At 42.6% G+C, this 14988-nt stretch overlaps 1 protein-coding gene across 8 annotated transcripts in view; it reads right to left on the bottom strand.

Annotated features, from left to right (window-relative positions):
- Nucleotides 1–14988, bottom strand: part of SLC41A3 (solute carrier family 41 member 3) — a 46176-nt gene that overhangs the window by 25116 nt on the left and 6072 nt on the right. For 4 of the 8 annotated variants that reach the window (XM_056524886.1, XM_056524887.1, XM_056524888.1 and 1 more), the window contains exon 2: nt 8168–8494. In XM_056524886.1, coding sequence (XP_056380861.1) covers nt 8168–8464 — 297 coding nt within the window. In that variant the 5' untranslated portion in view covers nt 8465–8494. The remainder of the gene's footprint in view (nt 1–8167; nt 8495–14988) is intronic. The other 4 variants (XM_056524882.1, XM_056524883.1, XM_056524884.1 and 1 more) reach the window with 2 other exon arrangements.

Below are 14988 nucleotides of genomic sequence, written 5' to 3'. Positions count from 1 at the left end.
TATATATATATATATATATATATATATATATATACACACACACATATATTTATTTATTTATTTTTTATTCACCATTACTACTGAAACAAGCCTTCGGCTGTCTGGGCATGCTGGGAATTGTAGTTTTGCCACAGCTGGAAGCAACCTGGTTGGAAAACACAGGGCTAGGTTCACGGGGGGACATGTATCAAAGATTTTACCCTTGTTTTGTGTGTATTTTTTTGCGCAAAATTTTGCGCAAGCCTTTTTTTTTTGCGCACGTTTTGGTAGAGCATGTCCTCCAGATGTGGCTGAATCAGGGTACCTTGGAGTGACATCTATAGTACACATGGATTTATTACCTGCGTTCTTTTCCTTTGCACCAAAAATTTTGACGCACGTGCGTCTTTTTCCCCATAAATATAAGCCAACTTTAACTGCACGTAGCAATCCTTTCTATTTCTGAAGGAAACTACTACTAAGGAACCACCGGAATGTTTTTACTTTCCTATCTCAATTCCTCCTTTGTTTTGCTTTATATTGCTTTTTACTCCTTGGTTATTCTAAAGCACTTTTAAAATAATTTGCATATACTCTAACTATTGGACAATGGCAGACAATTTGGTCAAATGCAGCTAAATCTTCTTCTTGTATAAATTATAGGGAAAATCAATATAAAGTACTCACCTTTTGGTACCATACACCCGATCTATTGAATCACATTTTTCCCCAGGTTCCACCCTTATGCTGGAGGTGCCAACAAGCCAGGGGTACGCTTCCACATATTCTTTGGGATTGCCCTGCCCTGGCTGATTATTGGAATTTCATCGGAATCCTAGTGAGGCGTCTTTTGGGGATACATTTACCTTTAGATCCATCTATATTCCTTTTGAATATGTTCCCTAGAAACCTTAATAAAACACAGACTAGACTTTTATTACATATCCTGACTGCAGCCAAGTGTGTAATAGCTAGTTGGTGGAATGAGAGTACACCTCCACCTATAAATGTATTACTAGATAGGATTAGAGAAATGAAAAGAATGGAATATTTTTCAGCGTCATTAGAAGACTCATTGCCGAAATTTTATGAAATTTGGCGGCTGTGGGATGAATACGACACATAGCATGAACACCATAGACAAAATAAAAAATAATTAAAAAAATAAATAAAATAAAAAAACTACCAAAAGGTTGAAGGGGATCATGCAGCTTGTCTTTTTAGTTTGTGTTTTTTAATTTTATCTATAACTACTTTTATTTCCTTTCGATTTACCCTTTTTTTTTCTTGATTATTTTTTTTTATTTTTATTTTTCATTTTCTTCTTTTCTATTTTTATTTTTCTTCTCTCTTTACTTAAAATGGAATATGTTCAGCAAGGCGGTTATACTGGTCATGTAGATAAGCTAACTTGCCATGTGTAGAATGGTAAGCTTAATCTACTTTCTATCGACTTACTTAATTAGGTATAAAAAAAAAAAAAAAAAAAAAAATTATAATTAAATAGCATGTATTGTATATTGAAGCATTGTGACAATGCTACTCATTGTTATTGTGATGTCATAACTTTGCTATATATATACATGACACTGATATGTTTTAATTTCCATTTTTGTCTTTATACCTTAGCTCTATTTTCCTTTGTTACCATTTTGTAAAATTGTAAAAACTACAAATAAACAGTTTTATAAAAAAAAAAAAGAATATTTGTTTACAGTTCAGTTATTCATTAGATCACTTGTATAACTTGTATATTTTTATTTTATGATCCAACAATTTAATACATTTACATAGGAAATGTTTGATAACTTATCATTGAACAAGCTCCGTCACATTAAAATAGCTTTGTAATCCACTTAACACTGTAGATCATTCTCCTTTTATTTTTACAATTTACTGCTTTCCGTTATACTTTTCCCCAGCGCCCGGTAAGATGGAGGCCAGCCATCTTACCATGTGACCACGGGGGGTTTCATCCCCCCCCCCCAGCGATCGCTGCTATCAGCTAGTCAAATCTGACTAGCTGATAGCAGTGTTTCGCTATGAGAATACTTAGCAGCGCGGTGTGCGAGTCCGGATCACGGGGATCGGGACACACACACCGCTCTGCTAAGTGTCCCTTACCCGTCCCCCGGCGTCACTTACCCGGCCATGCGGTGTCCCGAGCGGTCCCAGTGCGAGCGACGTCCTCCAGGCGGTCCCGGTGCTGGTGCATCCCCGCGGTGAGTTTGCAGCAGCAGGGCGGCATCTTCATTGGCAGCAGTGAGATCGCCGTAAAGCGATCTCACTGCTGCCTCTGGGAGTTTCAAAACTGCAACTCCCAGCATGCCTAGACAGCCTTTGGCTTTCTGGGCATGCTGGGAGTTGTAGTTTTGCAACATCTGGAGGGCCACAGTTTGGAGACCACTGTATAATGGTCTCCAATCTGTGCTATTCCAGATGTTCCAAAATTACAAATCTCAGCATGCCCACTCCGTCGAGGCATGCTGGGAGTTGTAGTTCTGTAACATCTGGAAGACCACAGATTGGAGACCATAATACAGTGGTCTACAAACTGTGGACCTCCAGCTGTTGCAAAACTACAACTCCCAGCATGCCCAGACTGCCCAAGCATGCTGGGAGTTGTAGTTCGTCAACATCTGACCCTTCAGATATTGCCGAAATACAACTTCCAGCATGTCTGGCCATGCTGGGAATTATAGTTTTGCAACAGCTGGAGGCACACTAGTTGGGAAACATTGTTTGTTTCCTAACTCTTTTTCCCAACCCGTGTGCCTCCAAACTATAACACCCAGCATGCACTGACAGACCATGCATGCTGGGAATTGAAGTTGTGCAACAGCTGGAGGCACACTGGTTTGGAAACACTAAGTTAAGTAAAAAACTTTCAAGTGTTTTGCAACCAGTGTGCCTTCAGCTGTTGCATAACTACAACCCTCAGCATGCATGGACTGCCAAAGGGCATGCTGGGAGTTGTAGCAGTATGCCTCCAGATGTTGCATAACTACAAGTTCCAGCATGTCCTTCTGCTGTCACTGCATGCTGAGATTTGAAGTTTTTGCAACAGCTGAAGGCACACTGGTTGCGAAACACTGAGTCTGTTTCCGTGTTTCGCAACCAGTGTGCCTCCAGCTGTTGCAAAACTACAACTCCCAGCATGCACAGACAGCCAAAGGGCATGCTTGGAGTTGTAGTTTTGCAACAGCTGGATGTTTCCCCCCCTCCCCCCAATGTGAATGGACAGGGTACACTCACATGGGCAGAGGTTTACAGGGAGTGCTGCAAGATTGAGATGCAGCAAACTCGCTGTCAACCCCCGCCCGTGTGACTGTACCCTAAAAACACTACACTACACTACACTTAAATAAAATAAGTAAAAAACACTATATATACACATACCGCTACACAGCCCCCCTCCCTTCCCCAATAAATATGAACAACGTCTGGTACGGCACTGTTTCCAAAATGGAGCCTCCAGCTGTTGCAAAACAACAACTCCCAGTATTGCTGGACAGCCATTGACTGTCCAGGCATGTTGGGAGTTTTGCAACAGCTGGAGGCACCCTGTTTGGGAAACACTGGCATAGAATACCCCTATGTCCACCCCTATGCAAATCCCTAATTTAGGCCTCAAATGCGCATGGTGCTCTCACTTTGGAGCCCTGTCGTATTTCAAGGCAACATTTTAGGGTCACATATGGGGTATCACCGTACTCGGGAGAAATTGCCTTACAGATTTTGGGGGCTTTTTCTCCTTTTACCCATTATGAAAAGGAACAGTTGGAGTCTACACCAGTATGTTAGTGTATAAAAATAAAATTATTTACACTGACATGCTGGTGTTGCCGCATACTTTACATTTTCACAAGAGGTAAATGGGGTAAAATATGTGGGCGCAAAGTGCTCTGCGGGCGCACAACAAGGCCCATAAGGTAGAGTGCACCATGTACATTTGAGGTGATTTGCACAGGGGTGTCACAGATGTTAAATGAAGAATAAGGACATTGGTATAATTGTGTTATAATTGGGTGCAAAAAGTGGTATTATTGTGAGATTAAAACTCTACATAATGAAGAAGAAAAAAATTCTAAAACTAATAACGAGGACACACTTACTGTTTAGGTGCAGATACGCTGCAGACAAAGCTCCTACTAAATAGAGCTGCGGTGTAAATTTATGCTCTGAGGAGAATTCTAAATTTAAACGCAATTCAAGAAAGTAGCTGCACAAGAATGATAAATTTAACGCAGCTGCACCAAATTTAGACGACAGGCAGAGGGGTAAAAAACTTCTATTATACACTGAAAATGATACATGTCCCCCACAGAGTGTAGAATGGAGAGAAAAAAAAACAGAACAAAAGGTATAAAAAGCGGCAGTTTTTACATAAACTTTAATACAGCACGTTATTACATAAAAATACTGTTTTTAGTTCTGATTTCACAATCCATGAAGCCAGCCTAAGGCTAAGTTTCCACTTGTTTTTTTTTCTGGCAGTTTTTGAGCCAAAGCCAGAAGTGTATTCAAAAGGAATAGGACATATAAAGGAAGGACTTACACTTCTCCTCCCTTATGGATCCACTTCTGACTTTGGCTCAAAAACTGCAGTGGTAGTTTTCCAAAAACTGCCAGAAAAAAAAAAAAAGTGGAAACTTAGCCTTAGAGGGGAACTCCAGCACTTGACAACTTATTCTGCGATAGGAGATAAGTGTCTGATCGTGGGAGCTTTTACTGCTGGGGCCTGCAGAACTTTTCCCAACTGTCCCTGTGCACAGAGCGAGAGGTCAACATGCCTCTTTCATGGATCTATATGGGAGTGCTGGAGATCCATGAATGCTGCGGATGGGAGAACCTGTTTCTTTAAATAATTAGCAATAGTTTATTACAGGGCTTGACTGTACACTCGAAAACTATTCCAAAGTGCCAGTCAGGAACCGGAAAAAAGGTAGGCAAACATGGGTGGGCCTATTCAGTCTCATGTGTTTGGTCGCCTCCTGACTCTCTTTTGACAGATGATGTCAGGGTGAGAGAAGAGTCAGGTAAATTGGAGTTTAGCAAACATTCAGGTGATAGCTCTTGAAGACACATGGGCACTTTAGGCTGCAATGCCACATGCGGGTGAACATATGCAGTCAAAACCATGCCCCCATGTGTTCACAAATAACTAAGCGCTGTTGTCAGGATAATTAGCAACATCATAAGGCCATTGGCAAACGCATAGGGGAATAATTTCAGCTGCAGGTGTTCACTTGCATGTGGGAATACAACCTTAAAGCGGTTCTCCCGCCCCCCAAAAAATATCCTCTATCATGTGGTTTAGGGGTAGGTGTATGATGGTGGGGAGTCAGACTGCAGCGACCCCCCTCTGATCATGAGAACAGAACCCCAGCTCTTCCTGCTGCACAGATTAGTAGATGGCAGGCGGTTCATGTACTGTACTCGGGGTATGTCTGGTGCCCCATAGACAATGCATGGAGAGCAAGGTCTATCGCTCCATGAAGAGGGAAGAGCCAAGGCCCCTAACTGGAGATCACAGGGGGATCCGGACCCCAACCTACAACTCCACCCACCCACCCCCCCATCAGAGACTTATTCTGTATCCCCATTAAAGTTTTCCAACCCAAAAAAAAAGCACAGCTGGCTGATAACCAATATGACCATCCCCACGGGGAATGTCACCCAGCTTTTTCAGATACCTCAATGATCTTCTTAACGAAACAGAAAGGAGAAATCTACCACAGCATTAATGTAATGCAGCAAGTAATTGTTATCTCATTACGCTTGTTTTCCCAGTATATCCAGGCATGTGGCAGCTTCACTAAGCTGACAAGTCAGTGGCATGAGCACACGCTGTCCGCCAAGTCCTTATCTGATAACAGAGGGTAGAGTGACCCATTCTCCATGCCAAACAGAATTAAAGGAGAAGGAACATAAATTTCAGGCCTAAGGAATAGACTTTCGTGTAAGCTGGGGCTTAAAGGGGTATTCCAGGGAAAAACTTTTTTTTTTATATATCAACTGGCTCCAGAAGGTTAAACAGATTTGTAAATTACTTCTATTAAAAAATCTTAATCCTTTCAGTACTTATGAGCTTCTGAAGTTAAGGTTGTTCTTTTCTGTCTAAGTCCTCTCTGATGACACGCGTCTCGGGAAACGCCCAGTTTAGAAGAGGTTCGCTATGGGGATTTGCTTCTAAACTGGGCGTTACCAGAGACACGTGTCATCAGAGAACATTTAGACAGAAAAGAACAACCTTAACTTCAGAAGCTCAAAAGTACTGAAAGGATTAAGATTTTTTAATAGAGGTAATTTACAAATCTGTTTAACTTTCTGGAGCCAGTTGATATATAAAAAAAAAGTTTTTTCCTGGATAACCCCTTTAATATCACAACATCAAACCTCATATGCTCCTCGATCCTACAGTCATGGCTGTAAATGTTGGCAGTATTGTTGAAGTATTTCTCACAGAAAAGGATTGCAGCAACACATGTTTTGCTATACACATGTTTATTCCCTTTATGTGTATTGGAACTAAACCAAAAAACTGGAGGAAAAAATGCAAATTGGTCATAATATCACACCAAACTCCAAAATTATTGGCACCCTTAACTTAATATTTGGTTGCACACCCTTTGGAAAAAATAACTGAAATCAGTCACTTCCTATGACCATCAATAAGCTTCTTACACCTTTCAGTGTAATAATGTTGGACCAATCTTCCTTTGCAAACTGCTCCAGGTCTCTCTTATTGGAAGGGCGCCTTTTACAAAGAGCAATTTTAAGATCTCCCCACAGGTGTTCAATGGGATTTAGATCTGGACTCATTGCTGCCACTTCAGAACTCTCCAGCATTTTGTTACCATCCATTTCTGGGTGCTTTTTGATGTATGTTTGGGGTCATTGTCCTGCTGGAAGACCCAAGATCTCGGACGCAAACCCAGCTTTCTGACACTGATTGAACCTCCACCATATTTCACTGTAGGTACTGTGTTCTTTTCTTTGTAGGCCTCATTCTATTTTTGGTAAACAGTAGAATGATGTGCTTTACCAAAAAGCTCTATCTTGGTCTCATCTGTCCACAAGATGTTTTCCCAGAAGAATTTTGGCTTACTCAAGTTCATTTTGGCAAAATGTAGTCTTGCTTTTTAATGTCTCTGTATAAGCAGTGGGGTGCTCCTGGGTCTCCTGCCATAGCGTTTCATTTCATTTAAATGTTGACTGATAGTTCGCCCTGACACTGATACTCCCTGAGCCGGCAGAACAGCTTGAATATCTTGGGAACTTGTTTGGGGCTGCTTATCCACCATCCAGACTATCCTGCATTTACACCTTTCATAAATCTTTCTCTTCCGTCCACGCCCAGGGAGATTAGCTACAGTGCCATGGGTTGCAAACTTCTTGATAATGTTGTGCACTGTGGACAAAGGCAAATCTAGATCTCTGGAGATAGACATGTAACATTGAGATTGTTGATATTTTCCCACAATTTTGGTTCTCAAATCCTCAAACAGTTCTCTTCTCTTCATTCTGTTGTCCATGCTTAGTGTGGCACACACAGACACACAATGCAAAGACTAAGTGAACTTCTCTCCTTTTTACATGCCTTCAGGTGTGATTTTTATATTGCCCGCACCTGTTACTTGCCCCAGGTGAGTTTAAAGGAGCATCACATGCTTGAAACAATCTTATTTTTCCACAATTTTGAAAGGGTGCCAATAATTTTGTCCAGACCATTTTTGGAGTTTGGTGTGACATTATGTACAATTTGCTTTTTTTTCCTCCCTTTTTTTGGTTTAGTTCCAATACACACAAAAGGAATAAACATGTGTATAGCAAAACATGTGTTACTGCAATCCTTTTCTGTGAGAAATACTTTTTTTTCTTGAAAAAGTTCAGGGGTGCCAACATTTACGGCCATGACTACTATGCCTATAAAAGTATTTACAACCCCCTATGTTTTATTGGGATTTTCAGTGACTTGTGCATCTTCTGACTGGCACTCATCAATGACAACGACTTTTTCTGATCGCTGCTGTGGTAACACCTGGTATTGCTTATAGGAATACAAAAAGCTGGGCAAAATTGTCCATAAGCGCCAACATTATCAGTCAGTAACATGTAAACTTTAAAAAAAGAAAAACATTAAAAAGCCATTTACTGTAATAAAATATCAGTGTTCTTTTCTTACCTGCACAATATCTAGCACCATGCCTGCTAGCACCATGCCCAGCCCCGCTGCCAGGTATGGGAACAACACCTGAAGACCAATGGAAAAAGAGGACTCATCTCCTGGTCTGGGCATGGGAGCTTTCTTTTCTGGCAGGGGGCGCTTTTCTGGAATGAGTGGCACCTCTTCTTCCACGATTTCCTTGTGGATATTTCGGTTCTCATTCTGTCTGCCTTTGTTCTTTGCTCTGTGTTTGGAGCGCTCTCCATTTCTGGCACGGCCCTCTTTTTTCCTCTGACGGGTATCCTCACCCTTCATGGTGACCTGGCTGGACACAGGGACCTGTCACTTATCAGAGATAATAGTTTTATTTACTTTGGTGATCTAAAGAGCTTATATACACACAGAGAGGAAAAAACTAATGAATTTCTAGTTGTCTTATTATAACTGCAGTACCAGTTATGACCACAGGGCGATGATCATTTTTACATTATGTTTTGTATATGACATTTTGTATTTTCAAGGTATATCCCACATAACAAAGACACAACAGATGTTATGGCTAATTGAATTATACCAGAAGAAGAAGCCAATATTAATAATAAAAAAAAAAAATCTTCCCCCCCTCCCCCCCCCCCCCAAAAAAAAAGACAGTGGAAAAGTGTATCTGAAGAAAGTTTTACTAAAGGAATTTCCCATTCAGGGATCAAGACAAGGAATAGTAAGTTTATGGGTTTGTTAACACATACTGTATACGCTGTGGATTTAGTGTTGCAGATTTTATAAAATTTGCAGCAAATATAGTATGTGTGAACACAGCCTATATGAATTTATCTTTGCTGTCCCAAAGCATTATGGTGGAAAATAAGTATTTGGTCACCTACAAACAAGCAAGATTTCTGGATCTCACAGAACTGTAAATTCTTCTTTAACCCTTTAAGGACCCGGGCTTTTTCCGTTTTTTCATTTTCAATTTTTCCTCCTTAACTTTAAAAAATCATAACTCTTTAAAATTTTCACCTAAAATTCTATATGATGGCTTATTTTTTGCGTCACTAATTCTACTTTGTAATGACAATAGTCATTTTACCCAAAAATCTACGGTGAAACGGGAAACAAAATCAAAGTGCGACAAAATTGATGAAAAAACACTATTTTATAAGTTTTGGGGGCTTCCGTTTTTACGCAGTACATTTTTCGGGAAAAATGACACCTTATCTTTATTCTGTAGGTCCATACGGTTAAAATGATACCCTACTTGTATAGGTTTGATTTTGTATCACTTCAGAAAAAAAACATGAATACATGCAGGAAAATGTATACGTTTAAATTTTTTTAGTGGTACCATTTTTGTTCTGATCAGACTTTTTGATCACTTTTTATTCACTTTTTTGTGGTATAAAAAGTGATCAAAAATGTGCTATTTTGGACTTTGGAATTTTTTTGTGCGTACGCCATTGAACGTGTGGTTTAAAAAGCAGTATATTTTTATAATTCGGACATTTCCGCACGCGGCGATACCACATTTTTTTTATTCTTGGAAATGCCGGGTAATTCAAACTTTTATTAGGGGAAGGGATAATTGAAAGGGTTAATGATTTTTTTTACACTTTTCTTATGCAATATTATAGCTCCCATAAGGGTCTATAACATTGAATTTACTGATCTTTAACACTGATTGATGCATCCCCAAAGGAATGGATCAATCAATGTTTTCGGCGATTGATTGCTCAAGCCTGGATCTCAGGCTTGAAGCATTCATTCGGCGATCGGACTGCATGAAGGAAGGTAAGAGACCTTCCTCCTGTGCTACAGCTGTTCGGGATGCCGCGATTATACCGCGGCGATCCCGAACAGCTCCCTGAGCTATCCGGGCACTTTTACTTTCGTTTTTAGCCGCGCGGCTAAAGGGTTAATAGCGGCGGGTCCCGGCTTCACTATGACGACGGGCCCGCCGCGATATGATGCGGGGTCACCGTCTGACCCCCCGTTATATCGCAGGACCGGGACTCAGGGCGTAAGTTTACTGCAGGGATCGTCCACGCCCACTCTTGACGTCAGGTCACACCTCCTCAATGCAAGTCTATGGAAGGGGGTGTAGCTGCCGTTACGCCCCCTCCCATAGACTTGTATTGGGGGTGTGGCCTGATATAATGAGGGGGCATGGCCAACACCACAACGTGCACACAGCATTTGGAACTAAATGTTCTGAACTCAGCCGGAAGCCTGGCCAGTGGAGTACCCCTTTAAGAGTCTCCTCTGTCTTCCACTCGTTACCTGTATTAATGGCACCTGTTTGAACTTGTTATTAGTATAAAAGACACCTGTCCACAACTTCAGTCACACTCCAAACTCCACTATGGCCAAGACCAAAGAGCTGTCAAAGGACACCAGAAACAAAATTGTAGACCTGTACCAGACTGGGAAGACTGAATCTGCAATAGGCAAACAACTTGGTGTGAAGAAATCAACTGTGGGAGCAATTATTAGAAAATGGAAGACATAAAAGACCACTGATAATCTCCATTGATCTGGGGCTCCACGCAAGATCTCACCCCTTGGTGTCAAAACGGTGAGCAAAAATCCCAGAAAAACACAGGGGGACCTAATGAATGACCTGCAGAGAGCTGGGACCAAAGTAACAAAGGCTACCATCAGTAACACACTACGCCGCCAGGGACTCAGATGAAACCAAAGTAGAACTTTTTGGTAAAAACTCAACTCGTCATGTTTGAAGGAGAAAGAATGCTGAGTTGCATCCAAAGAACACCATATCTACTGTGAAGCATGGGGGTGGAAACATCATGCTTTGGAGCTGTTTTTCTGCAAAGGGACCAGGACAACTAATCCTTGTAAAGGAAAGAATGAATGGGGCCATGTATCGTGAGATTTTGAGTGCAAGCCTCCTTCCATCAGCAAGGACATTGAAGATGAAACGTGGCTGGGTCTTCCAGCATGACAATGATCCCAAACACACCACCCAGGAAACGAAAGAGTGGCTTCATAAGAAGCATTTCAAGGTCCTGGAGTGGCCTAGCCAATCTCCAGATCTCAACCTCATAGAAAACCTTTGGAGGGAGTTTAAAGTTTAAAACATCACTGCTCTAGAGGAGATCTGCACGGAGGAATGGGCCAAAATACCAGCAATAGTGTGTGAAAACCTAGTGAAGACTTACAGAAAACGTTTGACCTCTGTCATTGCCAACAAAGGGTATATAACAAAGTATTGAGATGAACTTTTGTTATTGACCAAATACTTATTTTCCACCATAATTTGCAAATAAATTCTTTAAAAATCAGACAATGTGATTTTATGGATTTTTTTCTCATTCTGTCTCTCATAGTTGAGGTATACCTATGAGGAAAATTACAGGCCTCTCAGCTTTTTAAGTGGGAGAACTTGGACAATTGGTGGTCTACTAAATAATATTTTGCCCCACTGTAAGAACCTCTTGTCCAGGAACACCAGGAGTGCTCACATTATGCCCCTCAGACTCATTGACAGTTGGGTTGGGGGGTACTCTGACTTTTGTAGATGCACCCACAACCTTGCATTTGTTAATGTTTTTACATAGTGACGCCTGCACTTTAACTGTAACAAAATTTGAAGCCAGATAAGGCTGCATTCACATCACAATTTGAGTCCTATGAGTTCAATTGTACAGAATCGTATATATAGACATATCCATTGACTTCTGCTGACAAATTGTATCCAACACATGCACTTGTTTTGGTCTGTTTACTTCAGGTAAAAAATTAACTTGACTGCGATTGTTCTTCTTGATTTAAAAACGGATTAAATCGTATCCAATTATTTTTAACATCACAGTCTCTGTAAATCATATCGTACGTTTTGATCCGTTTAATTCTATAGGATTAGTTTTTTTATACATAAATTCGGAAATGTTTAGAAAGGTCGCGAAACATAAAAATGGATAAAAAAAAATTTTTTATCATTGGAAAAAAAATGTGTAAAAACCTATTAAAATACGATTTTTAGACACATCCAAGCTGATTCTTTAGAATAGGATTTCATACAATTTTAGGCTATCCATATATGACAGATGCAAAAATTGTGATGTGAATGTAGCCTTAGCTTTTCTATGACTACGGCCACAAGAAGAGAGAAACTTCTGTATGGCACAATAACTGGGTAACCCAGACATCACCGCCAGAAACCCTTCACATGCATGGCTGCATTTGTGAATGATCTGAGACCATGAATTACACCAGACGTATGTCAACGTGGTGCTAATGGAAATATCAGGCATGTCTAAGACCGTCCTCTGCTGACAGCAGCAGCCTCCCTGCACTAGTGCCCCAGATCAACGTGTCACTCTCCAGTTCCAAAGTAGCTCCCAAGATGACCTCAGTGATATAAATACAGATGCACCTGTTTATAAGCCAGCGCCCTCCCTATAGTTTTCTCCGAATTTTGAAAAGGGAGCCTAGAACATGAAGAGACTGGAGCACAATGAATTACTGGCCCCATACAGATCAGTGTCTGAATGTATATTATATACCAGCAGCCAGATCTGGCAAGGAAATTTCAAAACTACTTCCTTCCTTATCCCTGCCGGACCCCATTCATTTCAATGAGGTGACAGGAGGTGAAAGATATAGACTCCGCTTGGCTGATTTTACCACTGTACAGTGGTCCCTCAACATACGATGGTAATTTGTTCCAAACGACCCATCGTTTGTCGAATCCATCGTATGTTGAGGGATCCGTGCAATGTAAAGTATAGGAAGCTGTACTCACCTGTCCCCGCCGCTCCGCACCAGGTCCTCACCGCTCCCGCTGCTGTTCCAGGGGCTCTCGATGCTGTCCCGCTGCTCCGGTGTCTTCTTCGCGATCCTCCGGTGTCTTGCGCATCTTCTGCAGGGTCCGGGCCTCAGTTTCTGGTGACGTTATTACGCTGCTGCGCCGGCACAGCGTGTGTAGTGACGTAATAATGACGCCGGAAAGCAAGGCCCGGACCCTGGAGAAGATGCGCAAGACACCGGAGGATCGCGAAGTGGACCCGGAGCATCGGGAATAGGTAAGTGAACCTGCTGGGGCACATTACACTGCTATCCGACAGCAGCTTAAGCATTTTGCGCTGTCGGATAGCAGTTAATGCGATGGCCCCGACATATAAAAGCATTGTATGTCGATGCTGACATCGACATGCGAGAGAGAAAATCGTATGTCGATTTTATCATATGTCGGGGCGTTACTGTATCTGGTTTTTGACCCAATCTGAAATCGTGGTCTGCTGCGCTTTGCAGTTTGGTTAAAAAATAACTACCGTATTTTTCGCCGTATAAGACGCACTTTTTCTTCCCCAAAACTGGGGGGAAAAAGTCGGTGCGTCTTATACAGCGAATACACCCCTATCGCGGCGGTCCCTGCGGCCATCAACAGCCGGGACCCGCGGCTAATACAGGACATCACCGATCGCGGTGATGCCCTGTATTAACTCTTCAGACGCTGCGATCAAAGCTGACCGCCGCGTCTGAAGGGAAAGTGACACTAACCCGGCTGTTCAGTGGGGCTGTTCGGGACCGCCGAACAGCCCAACTGAATAGCCGGGTTAGTGCTTACAGGACACCGGGAGGGACCTTACCTGCCTCCTCGGTGTCTTCTCTGTTCAGGGATCCCCTGTATGGCCGGCGCTCTCCTTCCTCATCATCACGTCGTCGCGTACGTGCGTCGGCGTGCGTAGCGACGGCGACGGAGAGCGAGGATACCCGGCCGGCAGCAGAGACGTTCCGGAGCGACGGGGACAGCGATGGAGCGACATCCAGGGCAGCGGTGACGGGTCCGGAGCGGCGGGTACACGTGAGTATTACCTCCTATGCAGTGATCTTCAATCTGCGGACCTCCAGATGTTGCAAAACTACAACTCCCAGCATGCCCGGACAGCCAACGGCTGTCCGGGCATGCTGGGAGTTGTAGTTTTGCAACATCTGGAGGTCCGCAGGTTGAAGACCACTATTGGGTTCAACATCTTTATTTTTTAGATTTTGCACCTATAAATTGGGTGCGTCTTATACGCCGGTGCGTCCTATAGGGTGAAAAATACGGTAATCTGGTGGGAATGGAGTCTATAGCTGACTCCTGTTACCTCACTGAAATGAATGGGGATGGCACAGGTCTAGCAAGGATGTGTCAGGAGGCGTTTTTGAAATTTCCCTCCTGACTGCCATATGCCCCAAAGGTGGTGTGAATTTAGCCTAACACACACTGATAAAAGGGCTGGGCAGAGGTTGTGACACAAGACACCAATAGATCCCAACAGGTCCCATTCACTTAAAAGAAGTTCCCTGGTGGAAAACATTTATTATTATTTTCAAATCAACTGGTGCCGGAAAGTTATAGAGATTTGTAAATTACTTCTATATAAAAATCTAAATCCTTTCAGTACTTATCAGCTGCTGTATACTACAGAGTAAGCTGTATTTCTTGCTAGAGTTCTTTTCTGTCTGACCCCAGTGCTCTCTGCTGACACCTCTGTGTGTATTCGGAACTGTCCAGAGCGGGAGCAAATCCCCATAGCAAACCTCTCCTGCTCCGGCCAGAGGTGTCAGCAGAGAGCACTGTGGTCAGACAGAATTTTCACATTTTCACCTTAAAGGGTTACTCCGCTGCCCTGCTTCTGGAGCACCGCTCCCCAGCGTTCGGAAGTTGATTGTTCCAAACACTGTGTGCGGGCTTCCGTGTTCAGGGCCCTCGTGATGTCACGCCCGCCCCCTCAACAAAAGTCTATGGGAAAGGGGCATGGCGTCACGAGGGGGCAGGCGTGACATCACGAGGGGCGGCCCTGAACACGGAAGCCCGCACACAGTGTTCGGAACAA

This window comes from Hyla sarda, chromosome 6 (assembly GCF_029499605.1).
Source record: "Hyla sarda isolate aHylSar1 chromosome 6, aHylSar1.hap1, whole genome shotgun sequence".
NCBI lineage: Eukaryota > Metazoa > Chordata > Amphibia > Anura > Hylidae > Hyla > Hyla sarda.
The sequence above is the reverse complement of the archived record's forward strand: the minus strand, read 5'-3'. Positions and strand labels throughout refer to the sequence as shown.